General features: G+C 43.5%; 1 protein-coding gene across 1 annotated transcript; it reads left to right on the plus strand.

Annotated features, from left to right (window-relative positions):
• Positions 1 to 409: 409 nt before the first annotated feature.
• LOC149281947 (rho GTPase-activating protein 44-like) lies at positions 410 to 16895 on the plus strand. The gene is made up of 21 exons (XM_089498840.1): positions 410 to 469; positions 622 to 726; positions 942 to 1018; positions 1125 to 1236; positions 1326 to 1402; positions 2188 to 2305; positions 2484 to 2552; positions 3436 to 3517; positions 4570 to 4697; positions 5793 to 5904; positions 6302 to 6383; positions 6783 to 6863; positions 7061 to 7174; positions 7690 to 7781; positions 7922 to 8102; positions 9422 to 9439; positions 9809 to 10024; positions 12277 to 12699; positions 13478 to 13611; positions 13740 to 14090; positions 16762 to 16895. Exons 1-21 carry the CDS (start codon positions 410 to 412, stop codon positions 16893 to 16895), a joined length of 2766 nt encoding a protein of 921 aa, XP_089354966.1.
• Positions 16896 to 17384: the final 489 nt, after the last annotated feature.

The following is a 17384-nucleotide window of genomic DNA, read 5'->3' on the forward strand; positions in this document are numbered from 1 at the left end:
AGCACAAGATGGGCGTAAATGCAGAAGTGAAACCTAGTGGCTGTATATTAGCCTCCCTCCTCTGACACATCCCTAGTCCAGTGGACCCGCCCCCGCAGTCCCAGTGCCCTCCCCTGCAGTCCCAGTGCCCTTCCCCTGCAGTCCCAGTGTCCTTCCTCTGCAGGCCAAGTGTCCAACCAACCTATTAATATTTCTCCAGCCCTGGCAGCTTGTTGCCTGTAGTGAAAAGCTCTCTAAGCCTCTCTGAAAATAATAAAAAATTGCAGAGTTTAGATGTTTAGCGTTGGCTCTGGTAGTAGCAATATGCATCCATCCTCTATGCACTGCGCAGGCTGAACCGGTCTTCGGAAATACCATGAAATTTGTAAATCTATTCCTCTGACATCAGCCGAATCTAATGACTGCATTAATGTCCTCTTCTATTTGCAGGGCGGAGAAGACTGAGGTTCTGAGTGACGATCTCTTGCAGGTACTGATTATATATATATATATATATATATATATTGCAGAACTTCCATTTTAAATAAACTGTGAAAAATGCTATAGAGCAACTATTTTATTTGTTATATCTGCTTTGTACTGTTTGTTGTATTAGACCTGCTTCTTGTCTGTCTCCGGCAGGTGGAAAAGCGTTTGGAGCTGGTGAAGCAGGTCACCCACAGCACTCATAAGAAGCTGACGGCCTGTCTGCAGGGACAGCAGGGGACGGACACCGACAAACGATCGGTAGGCTCACTAAGTGATTTTTTGCTTTTCATTGGCTGGAGGGAGAGTGAGAAATGTGGCACTTAGATTGCTGATTCCGGCGATCAATAACTCAAATGGATTAGTGATCCCGACTGCCGCAAGTGCAAGAAATAAATTGCATCATTCTGAATAAGTTATCATAAGACAGAAAACAACCATGTTTTTATAACACGTCTCTCCATCTGCGTCTCCAGAAAAAACTACCGTTAATAACGCTGGCTCAATGTCTGATGGAGGGGTCCGCGGTTCTGGGAGATGATTCTCTTCTCGGGTGAGAACACAGAGTTTGACTTACCCCGTATTACCCCTTATTTTGATGTTGCTGCATTGTTGAGAAGTTAATGCCTTCTTCTATCTCTTTCCTTATCCTGTTATAGGAAGATGCTGAAGTTGTGCGGAGAAGCCGAAGACAAACTTGCGCAGGAGCTGGTCCACTTTGAGCAGGAGGTGGAGAGGGATGTGGTTGACCCCCTGTTTGTGTTGGCAGAGGTACGAGTGACCTTCGGCAATGCTGCAGTTTAAGCAGAAGACTACGTTATTTATCTTGTCGTTTCTGAAGTCTGCCTCCTGTCTTTAAGGTGGAGATTCCAAATATCCAAAAGCAGAGGAAACACTTAGCGAAATTAGTCCTGGATATGGATTCATCTAGAGCAAGGTAGGTCAAACGTACTTGTAACTTCATGTTCCATCGCTAGAATCCAGAACCTTAAAACGCAACTATGACGTTCCCACAAGTCAAAAGACATCCAACCCCCTCATATAGAACTAAAAAATAATGTGGTACCCCACCCCGGCCAAGTATTTCCCATAAAATAATTAACCAGGTTAGAAGAAATGTGGCTGTAGTAAGTATGGCGGCTTCATTTTGGCTTCTTTCTGTGTTACTTTAATAAGGGCCAGTATCCCCTTCTCGTGTACTTATAGCCAGTGGTATTGGTAGGTCGTGTTTGTCTTCATGGTGATCACTGCTATACACTAAACAGTGCTTGTCCTCCCAGGGCCACCAATCACTCGTATATATGATAATCTGACAATCTTTAGGTCTCTAGATAAATCCAGAGCTGGGTGACTCAGAGGAGTTGTCTGCAGAGCTCCTCGCTTCATTAAACTGCCCAATGTATTGATGTTTCTAGGCTGACTCACTCGTCTCACAAGGAACAGCCGTGTTTGGTAAAGATAGAGCAATAAAAAAATAAAAGAATTCTAAAAACCATTAGAATGAATGGACAAAAGAGCAGAGAAATAATTTTGGGTGGGAGGAAAAAGAGACGATCAGAGACGAACAATGATTTAGGCAAATAATTACTTGATAGAAATTACGGATTTTAATAAGTGGAGTAAGTGGCGCAAGGAGCCCTGTGTATTTGGGGATTTGGCTTGTTTATAGTGTCTTTTCTGGTCTCGGCAAGGTATTAATGCTGTTGGTGGTTTTGTGAATAGGTGGCAGCAGTCTGCAAAGTCCTCTGGCATCTCCAGTAACCTGCAGCCCTCGGGGGCCAAGGCTGATGCACTCAGGGAAGAAATGGAGGAGGCAGCAAACCGTGTAGAGATCTGTAGGGTGGGTATTAATACCGAGATCTGTGACACCTGTGGCATCTGCTCCCTATTGTTGCTTCCTGTACCTATTACCCCTACCTGTAATTCCTCCCCTGACCTCAACCTATACATCCTTCACTGCCCTGTAGCCCTTGTGATGTGTTCTCATATTTACTTGACTTATTGCTCTGTCTTCCCAGGACCAGCTGTCGGCAGACATGTACAATTTTGTGGCCAAAGAAATAGACTATGCACACTACTTTCAGACGGTAAGCGCATTGGGCCCTTTGGACCCAATCCCCTGTGCCCCTCCATCCCTGCCCTGTCCTCCTGGTGACAATCACCCCCACCTTGGTTAATTGGGGAGCCTGTGGACCTCCATTTTGGTTTTTTGTATTTATTTTTTAAAAACACATTTAATAATGTGCTTTGTTATAACTGGAGGGAATTTCATTTTGCAAGTTACAGGTGAGGTCATGAGCGTTCATACTAAACATGCATGCCCTCGTATGAAAATCGCAAAATGTAAAATTGCAGGTGCTCGCATATCCTCACAAACAAGTCACAGATTAGTGAAGGCATCTGAGTTAATCCTAAACTAGACTGTCCACTTGACTTTTTAGCGGCGTGCACTGCTTTTAATTAGATAAATTCTTGGTGTATTTTCATTTTAACTAAAATCCCGTTTGTACAGAAAGGGTGCAGACTGCTGAATAATTTAATGGCCGATTCTTAGAAAAGCAGCGGAGGAATAAATGTTACTTTATACCCGAGTGATTTCATGTGTGACACCGAAATATATAACAGCATCTCTGAAAAATCAATATCCATCTCAGATCACAGCTCATCAATGATTTAAAGCAGAACGCACGCCAAGTCTACGCTAAAGCGTAACGAATACACATCGCACAAGATGGTAGACGTTCCCATTAACTAGGGATAATAACGAGGATGCTAATTAATGGAATCATCGCTCCATGTGTTAATTATCCAGCGGAGTATAGGATAGACACCCTTCTGTCTCTATTTAGTTGAATGCGCAGTGACTATGTGAATGCCATGTTTAGCACGGGGCCCACAAGGGCCTAAAAGCCCCCCGGGGCAATTCTAACAGTTACAATATAATCTCCCCAATTTCCTGTTTATACCCAGCTAATAGAAGTTCAGGCCGAATACCACAGGAAGTCTCTCGCTTTACTGCAGGCTGTGCTGCCACAGATCAAGGCTCAGCAAGGTGAGTCTTGAAAATAGTCCAACTGGGGTTTCCGGATGGGGATTGGTCACATCCACATACCTGGGAGCTTCTGGGGGAGTGGCTTCGTGGGGGGCAGGGCCAGCCACCAGACAGCATCGAGTTGACGGGGAGTAGGAGAGGTATCCGTCAGGAAGTGGGTGTGGCCAAAGGTCAAAGAAGCCAATCAGGAATAGCAGGTCATGTGCATGCTGGGATTTTTACGTTCTAAGCGCAAGGGGTTATATCAATGGAATCATAGATTTTTTTAAATTTGTAATCAATTTTTTTTAATTGATGTTTTAGCGTTGCCGTCAATTTTTATTGAAGTCTAATCTAAGCGTCGGTTTCTGGGCCCAAAAAGTGGACAGCAGTGTTAGTAATATCTGGAGTGCGCTGGCTTGCCGGTTAACATATGGCTGCCTATACATTGTAATTGGGAGCAGGCTTGGAGCATTTGACATTGATCAGTAAACGACCAGAAATCCCAAACGTCTTTGTTCCTGCTGGAGAATGCTCCCCCCCGGCCTGTCAAACCTGCCCCTCTACGCATGACATGTCCCTAGCTGGCTTCATACAACCATCATTGCCAATTTCTCATTGACCTTCTAACCCTTTCACCAGCAAGCTCGTTTACAGCTAAATTACCTGTCAGGTCAAGTCTCGTTATCAGTGATATTTTTGAAATGCCCCGTCGTCACCTGCCATCCTGTATTATAATATTGGGGGCTCCTTACCAGGGAAAAAGGGTTAATGTATCTGACCTCTGTCTGCACCAAGACATGTAAGCAAAGAGGGTAATGACTGTCTCTTTTATTCCGAGAGCCTGCCAGAATGTTCTATTTTATAGAATACCTTAAGTATCCTTAAGGTTGGATGACATATGTCAGGGGTGTCCAACCTGCGGCCCTCCAGCTGCTGCAGAACTACATTTCCCATAATGCTCTTTCAGTTCATGAGCTAAAGAGCTGAAAAGCACATAAATCCACATTTCTCCGTTACCCTCTCGGGGTTAAAAAGCTCTGCATCGGTTGTATTTTCTTCTGTTCTCCCAGAGGCCTGGATTGAAAAGCCATCCTACGGAAAGCCCCTGGAGGAGCACTTAGCAGTCAGCGGCCGGGAGATCGCCTTCCCCATCGAGGCGTGCGTCACCATGCTGCTGGAATGCGGGATGCAAGAGGAGGTACTATGGCGGAGAACGCGGCCGCGGTACAGGGTCACCAGCACCCAAATACAACATGAACATGAACACGTCAAGACATGCTGCTTACACGCTATTATTGAGTACCATTGGCAGGGCTGGGCAAGTTATTTGCATATGAGGGTAACTAGCCAAACCTACTTGCTTCTCATGTGGATGGGTAGCAGCGAAACATTTTTAGTTATGTTGCCACTTCTAACACGCCATAGTGCCATCTGTACCCCAAATTTTGTTTAACAAAAAAAGAAGTCCAATAATTTCCTTTACTGGAATTAAGGGGTAAGGGCGAATGTTCAGACACATATGAGCCCTTCTTCAGGGTCCTGGTGTGCAGTATCACCTAGGGCCAAACATGGGCCGTGTAACATACCTGCAGAAAACAGCATAGATCCCATAACGACTTTAAGAAGGTGCCGGAAGCTTCCGGTGTTACAGACCCCATAGAGTCTGACAACATGCCGGGTAGGAGGAAAGTTCATACAGGGAGCTGTTTGGTTATTCAGCGCATATACATTTCAACAGCGCCTGATACAGCAATTATTATTTCCGCCGGCGCGGATAGGAATTCACATTTCCCCCGGAGTTGGTAAAACTTCTGTTCAAGTTAATTTAAGGTCAAAATTTAAAATGGACAACAAAAAAAGCTGCTTTTCCCCTTTTAAACGAGACAGCTGGAAATCATTTCCACTTCCTGTGGGGCTTTAACAAACATTCCTCCCAAGCTTTCATCTAGCGGAGCTCGAATTCACCCCTCTCGGCATGTTGCGAAAGGCGTAAACCATAACTGCTTACATTGTTACCTAAAATTGATTTAGAGGAAGTCACGATGAAAAGGTCAAAAAAATGTCTACGCAGAAAGAAAAAAAAAAAAAAGCGCCTGGAAAGATATCCCAAAAATTGCTTATAAAAGAAATCCCGCAGGGTCTGGCACGCCACAAATTGACGTGAAGCTGGCTCACAATGCTGGTGAACGCAGCGTGTGAAAGGCAGCGTGTCCCTGCTTCCGTGTCCCTTCTATAACTCCAAATGTACGCCTGATATTTATGGGTAACCCTCGCCTTGTTGTTCTGTTCCCAGGGCCTCTTCCGAGTGGCTCCTTCTGCCTCGAAGCTGAAGAAGCTAAAAGCCGCGCTGGATTGCTGCGTCGTGGATGTGGCTGAATATTCCGCAGACCCCCATGCGATTGCAGGTTAGCTGGGCCTGATAAACACGGAGCTATCACTATTCGCCGTCACCCACCTCCTGGGCTCCACATGTTATGTCATTGCCGTCATGTTGACTCTTAATCAGTGTCTGGGTGGGTGTTCTACATTTAGATATGTATCATGGGGCTCACGTTCAGGCAATATCTCTTATTTTTCCATTCATGGGTTAATTAGATGACCTAAAGTGCTTCACTAGGGTTAACTCATTGGCAGATCTGGCCGTGCCACACTCTCAAAGTGATTGACATTCATCAGAAAGTCCTTCTGCTTTGGGGTCTTTTGATGGTCTAATGAAAACATTTTGTAAGAGACGGCTCTCTGTAACCTGCCGCCTTGACAGGATCTAGATTTACAGCCGTCAATAATCGGAGTCTCTTTTAGGGGCGTTAAAGTCTTATCTCCGAGAGCTTCCTGAGCCACTGATGACGTTTGAACTCTATGATGAATGGATCCAGGCTTCCAAGTGAGTTAAAGATTTGGTATGAAGTGTCATTTTGTCTTTAACAAATCTAACCAGAAATACACATCCCTGAGTTTATTATCCAGATCTCTACGGAACATTGTATTCCAGAAGCTGAAAAAACCCTAAAAGTTATATTATTTGTGTAATAGGACTGGGTGACCTTTCCAAGCATGTGGAATCCAGATTCTTTATATACGTAGGAGACCCATAGAGAAAATAAAATGATGTGTGTAACAAATAGATACGTGATAAATGACATGTATGTCTGCTAGATGAGGACGCACTGACACTTGACGTAGAACCAAGGAAGGTCCCACCATAATGTAGATTTTTTGTTCTGCTTCCAAAAGATCCAAAGATAATCTTTGGTGGATGGGTTTTTGTTTTTCTCCTCTCCAGTATCCAAGACCAGGACAAGAGGTTGCAAGGTTTGTGGAACGCGTGCGAGAAGCTTCCGAAAGCCAACTACAATAACTTCAAGTGAGTTCCAGAGAGCCCTTGGGAGGAGAGCCGCCGACTAGGCGCACAGTTTGACCAAACCTTTTATCTATGGTCATCTTTGGCAGCCCTATTTAATATGAGTTAACCTTTTGTATCCCATTTCAATATCACATAAGTACTTAGCATGATATAAACCTCAACCAGTCTCTCAGAAGGTGATTTTGATTTACTTGCAGGTACGTAATAAAATTTCTCGCCAAGTTAACAGAGTATCAAGATTCAAACAAGATGACTCCCAGTAACATGGCCATTGTGCTGGGACCCAATCTGCTCTGGCCGCAGGCCGAAGGGTGAGTGGCGATGAGTGAAGGGGGCGTGAGGAGGACCAGACAATGAAATCCTAACCTGGCCAAGGGAGTCTTCATCGTTATGTCCTCATTTTTCCATCACACACCATTGATGGCCAGGGATGGTGGAAACCGTATTTAAATACATAATATAAACTACAAGGGAATCCAGAGAAATTGAAAGAGTTCATCCTCCTCGGGTTTTTTTGTTTTAAATTCCTAGAGATTATTAAGAAAGAAGATAAAATTTGTGGGATGAAAAGGCTATGGGGAGCCTCAAAGACCTTGCTAGCTCTAGATGAGTGATAACGTTCTAGAACATCTGAAAAATTTTACATATTTTATCTAAACCAGATTAAGTCTAAACTCTCTGCGAGATGTGGAGATACATCAGCGTACGAGCACAGGTGGATATTTTAGGATTAGAAAGAGCCAAACATCTATGACATTTAGATTCCTTCCACATAAAGACAGATAGCTCGTTTTATGTAATGTCTGAAATGCTCTTGCTGCTGCAGGAACATCACGGAGATGATGACCACGGTATCCCTCCAGATCGTGGGAATTATTGAGCCCATAATTCAGAACGCAGACTGGTTCTTCCCAGGAGGTGAGTGTGCGCGCGGGCGCTGGTTTCCTTCTTCTCACTGGTTTCTGCTGACGTATAAGTTACCCGCAGTGGTGTCCGTCCGCTTCCATTGGGTCCTTGTTAATATTTCATAACCTGTTATCTTTGTGCTCGTGACGCAGACATCGAGTTTAACGTGACGGGTAACTACGGGAGTCCTGTGCACACCAACCATAATGCAAACTACAGCTCCATCCCTTCCCCGGACATGGAGCACTCGGACCGCAAGCAGCATGACCAAACCAGGAGACCGCTTAGCGTGGCCACAGACAACATGATGCTGGAGTTTTACAAGAAGGATGGGTATAAGAATTTACCTCTTTCTATGGGATTTCAGAAATGCAAAGACTTTAGCATTGGTGCGGGGGCAGAATCAGGGTCCTTTTGTTTCTAATCATTGTTATAGCTTGTGGTTAGAAGATGCCTTAAAGGGAATTTATACTCAATACGTCACTTTGCAATTATTCTGGGTTTTTTTTTGGTCTCTCGCTGCTATAAGTGACCAGGAATGGAAGTGATCCCCTATTTTTTAGGTCAATATACAAACATTATTGTAAAACCGGTCACTCGTAATAAGCGTTAACGAAAAGCTTGTGTCCCCCCCCCCCCAACAACGTTGTAAGGATCAGAGAGAGAGCTGAGTGATGGCAGTGGAGAGCCATTCCACCCCGTAACTGTAACTCTAGAAATGGTAACATACCACATTTAGGGAAAGAATTCCAATAAAACCTGTTCTTTTCTGTAGTTACACAGAATTATTAGGATATGGTTGAAAAAAATCTTTAACGTCACAGGTTAGTTGTTACCCCCTTGAAGGTGGAGGTGTAGCCCAGATGCTGGCTCATTAAAACCTTGATTTATGAGTCCGCCAGCCAGCAGGCGAGCCAAGCGTTCATTTTCTCCCCTCCGCACACTCCTGCCAAGTATTAAGCTGTTTTATTCTGCAATCATCCAATATCGGCTCACCTGCAGACCTCGCTGCATGAGGGCAAGCCCCGGGCGAGGGAACCATGCCTCGAATTTATCCATACAACACCCAACAGTGTCACCAAAATGTCCACCAAAAGGGAAAGACACACACTATAAATGTATTTGCTTTTTTACCCACGTTCTTGTCTCCATGTTTTCTCTGGACCGTCCTGTCTGCTTTTCATGTTTATTGTCAAATCCCAGCCCAATGTAGGTGCCGGAATTGCCCCTCAACCCAACATTAGGTTAAATGCCGACTGCCCTTCCAGAAGCCCTCACCAGGTAATGGGGGTATTGTCCAGCGGAGAATCGATCGACCCCAGGAATCAGTTTGAGGACTTTCCTCGAAAAAAAACTCTAATTAATAGAGCAAAACTGTGTATAGGCTGTAAGACATTTGAGAAATGGTTCTGCGTTTACAGAGTTAATAAATGTCTGCGTACTATTTCTTGAGTCCTGCTCCAGTTCATCAAATGGGAAAGAGATGGCCAACGAATAGTATAGACCATTTTTCCACCTTGAAACCGGTCCCACTTTAAATGGCAGATTGCCCTCTTGGTACCATGTTCTGCAGAGGACAGGACCCGTGTCGCCCCCGCCATCATGCTGACTTTAAATCCCCACTAATGATCTCTGTGTTTCTGTCAATGCAGCCTTAGGAAAATTCAAAGGTAAGGTGCACCCCCGAGAACTCCCTCCACGCTGTGCATTCTCTATTTTTTTGTTAATTTTCGTTCCTTGTCCGAACATCGGTAGGAATGTACTAAATATTTTTGTAATTTAAACAAAAAAAAATACTTTTAAAAAATGAGGTCTGCCGGTGCAGTACTCTGCATCACTGTATATGGCTGCGTGCCGCCGGACGTAGCGCTGTAAGGATATATGGCGTCAATGCTTTGTTTTAACCCTTTGTTTCTATTTGTTTGCTGCACCCTGTATTATGGGAGCCATATGTACAATGTTTCTGGTTTTGTGTCTCTCTGTCTCTCTAACCACCTCTGTAGAGATGGTAAGCAGATGTCTTTGTGTTCCCCCCATAGCATGGGCGTGAGGGTCATGGACACTTCTTGGGTGGCCCGCCGCGGCTCTTCCTTAGTCCGAAAAGGCCCCTCTACCCCGCCCGCCATGCAGCCCCCCGCTCCTCCTGGGCCCGATACCGCAGCTACACCTCAGTCACCAAATCCAGACCTGTCTGTAGACACCCCCTCCCCTACTCCTCCCAGTAGCGGCTCCCAGCCAGGTCCCGAGAGGACAAGGTAAGCCCGGAAAATTCTCCCTCCTTAGCTTTGCATCAAGCCACGTCGTCTCTTTACCCCCCCCATAACAACAATTCTCAGCAAAAGACCGCTTTTAGGTTTACCTTTTCCCCAAACCTAAAAAAAAAGCATCGCATGATTCCATTGTAGCAAGAGCCCCCAAACCTTTTAATAAAACCTTTTAATGCATCTTTTACAAAACTATCACTATATCAAGGGAAAAATAGAATCACGGACCCAATGCACACCTTTCACACCAGCCGTAAAATATAATTTCTTTACGTCTGACAAATGCGGAAAAAATAAATATTTTTTTATATAGAAAAAATAATCATCAGTGGTGAGAGGTGGAGGCAGCTTTTAAATTTTGGGAAATTCTAGTTTAATTTATTATTAATATGTGTATATTAATAATAATATATTAAAAATACTGTAATAATAAAATCCACGCTCTATCTTTTATAGACTTACAGTTATAAGTATCTTATATTTAGGAGATTTTGTGAAAACAAAGAACATTTTTGAGTATTCTATATAATAAACTAAAATGTGTAATGGAACCAAAATTAGATTGTAATAATGGATAATTGTGTCAGCCCGTACTATAGCGGGGTTTGGGTTCCACCTACGTTACGTGCAACATTCTGAGCGTATTCCTCTCCCCAGACACCGGGGGGCACCATTTCTTTATAGCTCATCTCTAGTTAAATATTATAAATAATACACTATTTATTATTATTATTATTATTAAAATATCTCGGGGGAAATGTAAAATAAACAGTTGGATAGTAAACATGGGGTAGTCGCTGGACCTACAGCTTAGCCCATCGTTCCTATCTGGGAGACCCTTTTCAGTAGCCCCCTAAAATTTGACGGCTGGGACTATTGACCCGTATAGGACATCACCTAAAAGCGGCCCTGCATGTACTTCTTAATATGACAACACACCCCTATTCTGCTCTGGCATGCGCATGAGTGCAACGGTTTCGCTTTCTTATCTCCTTCACATGTCCTCGCAAATCAAACCCGGCTGGTCCTCCCCAAATGTCTTCATATTTTGCTTTTCTTATCTCAATGCACATTTAATATTTCTTTTTCATAATTTTAGTAAATATTCTCGTAAGGCTCAGCTTATCCCCAAATGAGCCCCAGTACCTTGCTAAGCACCCCGTGACTTCATGGGCTAATTAGTTTACTTGCTCGTTTGTATTTCTTTTTTTTTTTTTTTATTGGATGTTTTATAGTATTATTTTATATAAAATCCCTCTTTTGTAGCACCCTTTTTCTTGTTTAGATTCCGTTATATATAATATTACTATATGTTTTCTATTTATTATCGCTAAGCCTAATTTTCATATTGTGCTGAAGAAAAAGACAAAAATAATTGATTTGAAACTAATTTATCAATCGGTGACTAACCAAATGATGCCAAATACAACTGGTAATCAGTCTCAAATAGATTTTTTTATATATTGTGTTTAATTATAATTATTAATTTTCAAATAAATGCCAAATCAGGAAATGGGAAACATTTGTCTATAGGACACAAGAAAATTTATCTCGGACAATTAAAATGTTTCCTTTTTGTGCTTGGTTTGGCTGCTGGTAAGCGATATTTGCTTGCCGTATAGGACTTCCCATAACATAGCATCTTAGACTTAAATTTACCCATTTGTAAAATGCTTAAATTATTTTTTTCCCCCAAAAAAATCACAAAAATGAAGTCAAGCTATTTGTTCAAAATCTGAAGTTTGTAGCTTTAGATGAATATGGTAAATTCATGAAAATCTCACCGAACATTTTTTTTTTATCTTGTCACCCAGTATACACACACACCAGACGTTAAACCTGCTTTGATTTTATCATTTTTAATACCTGAAGTCTAACGTTATTCTCCCAAAAATGTATTCAACAGCATTTTTACTTAAAATGCAATTTTTTGGGTCCATGAGCAGAGATTAGAGAATGTTGCACAACTGCATGTTTTGTGATTTTGTGTTGTTTAAGCTCCGTTTTCTACTTCTGCGTGTGTCCCACTTTGCGTGCCATCAACCACCATGAAACTGTGTCATGCTAACGAATGGCTTCTCGCAGTCTCTCGCTTTCCCCCGTTCTCGTTTTACACTTCATGCCGTGTCTCTTCTCTTTTGTTGGGTTCTTCCTTGTACAAATATTTTTTCTGTTCTTTTTTTTTTCTTTTTTTTTTTTTCTGTGTGCCTTTTTTTTCCTCCGCATCCCTCCATCGAGTGCAGCGGAGATGAGATTTCGCCCCAGTGGTCGGATTCCTGTTACAGCTATCCTTCCCCTGAAGAAGACAGACCCCTCTCGTACCCATGCTCACAGCACCCTACCCTTCATCCTCACCCTCCAAAAGCTCCGCCATCTTCGAGGCCTGATGCTTATCGGTGGACTGGGTACAGCCAAACTTTGCCACCTTCTCCACCTAAGCTTGACATAAACTCAAACCCCAAACCTTGCTTCTTACACCTTACTAAGCAGAGCTCTCTCACTGAACCCCACTCTTCCGAGCCTAATGTCTCCGCTTTGTACATCAAAACCCCACTTGTCCTAACCAAACCTGACCCACCTAGTACGCCTAACCTTCCCACAATGTCAGCCTCACCCCCATGGCTCAGCTGTTCCTGTGCTCGAGACAAGGGAACCAAGCTGACTAGGTAAATAAAAAGGTTTGCTGTGTGACTGTAAGATTGCCACGACAATGTTGAACAGCTTAGTTTGGAAGGGTTCGATAGGATGACCCAATGCTTATGGTGGCAGGTAACCAATATGGCACCTGTGATGAGTTCCACAGTATAACTACGGCCTTGTGATGAAGAGCCATTATCTTTTGGAGTTTATGGTGGCTGCATGGCTCATCCACACCAAAGTGAGTTAGTTGTCCATGTCTCTGCTTCCATTCGTGATGAGATGGAAGGGTTGAACGTGTGGTTGATGGGGGAAGAGCTGAAAGGGGAGTGAAAATTAATTATCGGACGTTAGGATTTTGAAATCAATGCTCTTGAAAGCTATTATTGAGGAAGAAAACATACCGACCCAGCTCGAATAAAGCACTGATGTCCAAGAGGCTAAATGGTCGCTTTATTTTTTTTGCCAAAAAAACCCTAAACATAACATTAAGTGGATACATTAGCAGCTGCATTCTCCACCAGAAAAATGTCACAGGGTCTTTCTCATTTTGAGGGTTTTTTTTTTATATATAAAACCTGATAATGTGATGTTGATGTTAGCGGTGGATGAGTTTAATCGACCTTTACCCTTTTCAAGCTCTTGTTTAAGCCAACAGAACTTGAGTGAAATAGTGTTTGCGACAGTGACATTTCATTAAATGAAAGGGTTATATGACTGAATGCAGAGTTTCATCCAAAAAAAGTTATAGACTAACCTTTCTGTTCTTGAGTGTTTTTTTACATAGGTTGTTTGATTTCCTTCTAGCACGTTGAAAGGCAAAGAACTTTCACCTGTTTCTGGACCAAAGGGGAGTCCAAGTGCTTGTCACATTGTGTCCGCCGGTGGCATGGGTCTCGCCCAACTCTCAACGGAACAAAGTCCTCATTCTCTTAGGAAAGGTACATGCTGAACTCGAGAGATTATCATTCACGTGGATTCAGAAATGAGGATTCTGTATAATTTTCCTCATTCTGTAAGAGAACCCATCTGCTCTTCTTATAATTTGTGATATCTTATCTTTTCACAGTCTCCAAGAAGCTAGCGCCAGTCCCTCCCAAGATTACATACAACCAGACAGGAACGGCATCCGATCAATCCACGGGTCAGCCTTCTCCCGTCAGCCTCTCCCCAACGCCACCTACCACCCCTTCGCCGTATGGACTTAGTTACCAAGGTTCTTTGGCTATTACCCCCAGTCTGTCCTCCCCCCCTCCACTGACCAGCACTTTAACCAAATCCCGTCCCACCCCAAAACCAAGACAGAGACCCTCGCTTCCTCCTCCTCAGCCTCCCACATCGAGTCAGTCTGCTTCCAGTCCCCAGTCTACCGAGAACAGCATCTTAGATGGCCTCTCTCCTGGGGAAAGCATGTCTACAGGTGAGTGACTCCTCGCCGTCCCTTTTTTCCGGAAAAAGATGCGCCTACCGTATCGTCCACTGGAGCAAAACAATATGCAACAAGGATTTTAGCTGCAAAGTGTAGGAAAAATGTTTACATGAAAACTTAATGGTCCAAAATTACCAACTCAACCCAGAATATGCAGACGTTTCATCCCTTTCCTTAAAAAAAAAAACATTTCTTAACGGATCATTTTTTTGCATGTAATAAATACACTTTTAAGTAAAAATAATTAGTTTTTCTTTAGGTCTGATAGAGGCATCATCAGTAGCACAACAAAAAAAACTCAAGGTAAATCATGATTATTTTGGAAGACGCACAACAACATTACAACTAGACACACAAATATTTATTAGGTTTTGTTTTTCAGACAAACAGAAGTTTATTAATGTTTTAGGGCAAGATTGATTCATTCATAGGGAAGATTTTATATATTTTTTTTAATTAACGTAAGTTTCACAAAGCGTTTGGCCAAGGACCTCATTCCTTCCCATATCGAAAACATATCAGGCTGTTCCTTTAGAGTAAAGATGGAGTCTCATCGAGACTTAAATGTATCCATTTCTTCACACCTCCCAAGTCCCACAATCAAAGAGCACTAAGAGTCTTTTGTTTCTTGTTATGTCCCCTCTGTCTACCCTCGTTCTCCGACCCCCTCTCCTCGCAGCCGTTTGACGTGAGTGGCGCTATGTTGGATATGTGTGAGGGGGAAGCCTGCTGGTAAGCCGGAGCCTTAAGCGTATCACCCTCACCTCGACCATACGCTCCAGTCTTGAGCAACCACTGATAATTAAAGCTGATTGACAGGTTACACCCAAGACGTCGGCATGACTTTTTAAAAATATCTACATGTAACCGCTACATCCCAACTGTACTTCGCTCTTGTTTTGGGGAGTCCTGTAAAGTTAGGTCAAAATCCTTAGGTAAAAATGTTTCTTGGGGCATTAACCGGCATTGCCTTGCATGTCTGCCTAGCAAGAAGAGAGTAAAAGAAGCAACGCTTGCCGAAGAGCTAGTCCTCTTCTGGTACTCTGCCTTGGGTTATATTTTATTCAGTCTCCTGGCATCGGGAGGCAAATTAGTGAGCGGAACGTCTGGTTGTTCTTTGATTCTTTCTAGAGGAAAGCATGCTGGCCCCTTTGGGTGTAATTTGTGGTCACCACCTATGGAGCTCATATTCGTCTTGGTTGCCCATCACTGCTACATTGTTACCTCTTTATTCCTTTGGCCTGACCTCCAACCACTGCTCCTGCGCGTAGCTGTCCAGGCCAGGACTCTGATGAAATTCTGATTTCTTGGCATTTAGACTCATGAAGGCAGCAGCTGATATTCAGAGCTAAATAACACATCGTTCAACTTTTATGTTGAATATCACGTCGCTTGACATAGAAACCAATGCTCAGGCTTACTGTGTATTGTTGTTATTTTTAACAAGTTTCCAAGACCTTGATGAGTCTTAGGGCCACTTTCAATTGGGGGACATGAATTGCCATCAACTGACCCCTGACAGCTATGTGCAGGACCCTGGCACTAATTCCTCCGGAGCTGTAGCCTTTGCATGAGGTTGCAGCAGAGACGCATGGCTTTAGCCTCTTCCCGCTTGGCAAGGTCCACCAGAGGCGGTAGGGTGTGGGATGTTGTACCCTGTGTTTTAACTGTCATTGTGTTAACCGTTAGAAGCGATTCTAGAACATTGTCCACTCTTTTGTAACAAAACCCTTTCTAAGTGATGCTTTGAAGACAATCTTGTCTCATTCGTTGACTGCATAATGTACATTTTTGAACTTTGTGTTCTTCTCATAAAACTGAGTTTGTGGACCATTTCTATGGCATCTCAGGATGAGTACAAGAGTCTCAGAAAAGAACGACATGTTCTTAAAGCCACAACATTTACCTGTTGCGTTAGATGGTGTTAACCCACAGTCGACATGTAACACCTACATAGTTACATCAGAAATGGCCAAAAAGTATGTATTTACACCCAGAATAATCGTGTGACATCACTGTGTCTAATAACCCTCGTGTCTGGTTGTTTGTCCCCTGTGCAGGGATGGCAGTACAAACTATATATTTTTAATGAGCTTGTAGAACTTTATGTAATATTAGCAGCCAGGCCTTTAAACCCTTGACCACAGGTTGCTTTACCCCCTTACAGAGAGGAAGGGTTTGGGGGTAAAGCATTGTGAAGCTGTCCCTGTATATAGAGTTTGATGGAGATAGGGACATGTGATAGGGGGAGAACAGATCAAAGGGTAGGGAGGTTCTTCTCATCCCAACCAACAGAGTCTCACCCCGCCTGGTGGTAGACGTGGAGCTTCCATGGAGCCGAGCCTGGCACTGAGTATCAATGTCTAGCACAAAGCTCAGCGGTTAAGTGAAGGAATGTATCCAAGACATCACTGTGGTTTTTTTTTAGAGATTGTAACGTAACATTACCGGAAAGGTCCCTTTGTTAACTTTTTTTGGGGGTAGATTCCTTTAAAGCCTAAAACTGCTGCTTCCTCCATTTGACTGCAACCTCCTCTCCTGGACCATCTCCGGCATTAAGTCATTAATCCTAACGCCTCTCCCTGCAGACACCTCTAACGGTTATACCTTGGTGCCCAGTGGCCACTTCCTAATCCGCTTATTCCCACCTCTTCCCTTTCAGGTATCATCCATTTTGACATCCCGTCTATTCTCATTGAGATCGATACCGCTTTGAAGCGAGATGCCATGAAGCAGAGGCTGTCTGCGGAGGGCAAAACGGAGTCGGACGAGGAGTCGGAGAGCACAGCCCTTTGACGTTAGTGGAATTACTCCCCATCCCTGCCAACCACACGCGACGAGCCGCCAAACCCGTGCCAAGCTCTCCGTCTGACCCTTCGTCGTGCGTCTCACCTGGGGTGCCATTAGCAAGGATTGTAAGGAGGGTGTCTTCTTCTGAACCCAAAGGCTTCAGACTAAGGTCCCTCCAAGAGAATTCTGTGAAGTTGGAGAAAAAAAGGGAACAAACATTTTGTATTTTGTGATTTTAACCCATTTCCTCCCAGTATGGCTGGTAATGGACAAGAAACAAAAAAAATGTTTCAGCTGTATATTGAGGCGAGCTTCCACCTTGCTGCTACCCAAGCTGACCGTTATCATGTGTTTTACTGGTGCGCGAACGTCCTCCTTTAAATGCTGCGGTATAGTGGTAAGAGGCATCTCAGTCCGTTCATTGCCAGTTGCCACAGGGGGTTATTCAGCGTTGGATAGGGTGGTCAGCCTGTGAGGACTACAACTCTCAATATC

The sequence above is a fragment of the Sceloporus occidentalis genome, unplaced genomic scaffold (assembly GCF_023333645.1).
Source record: "Sceloporus occidentalis isolate IW3139 unplaced genomic scaffold, rSceOcc1.0.p SCAF_126, whole genome shotgun sequence".
NCBI classification, from domain to species: domain Eukaryota; kingdom Metazoa; phylum Chordata; class Lepidosauria; order Squamata; family Phrynosomatidae; genus Sceloporus; species Sceloporus occidentalis.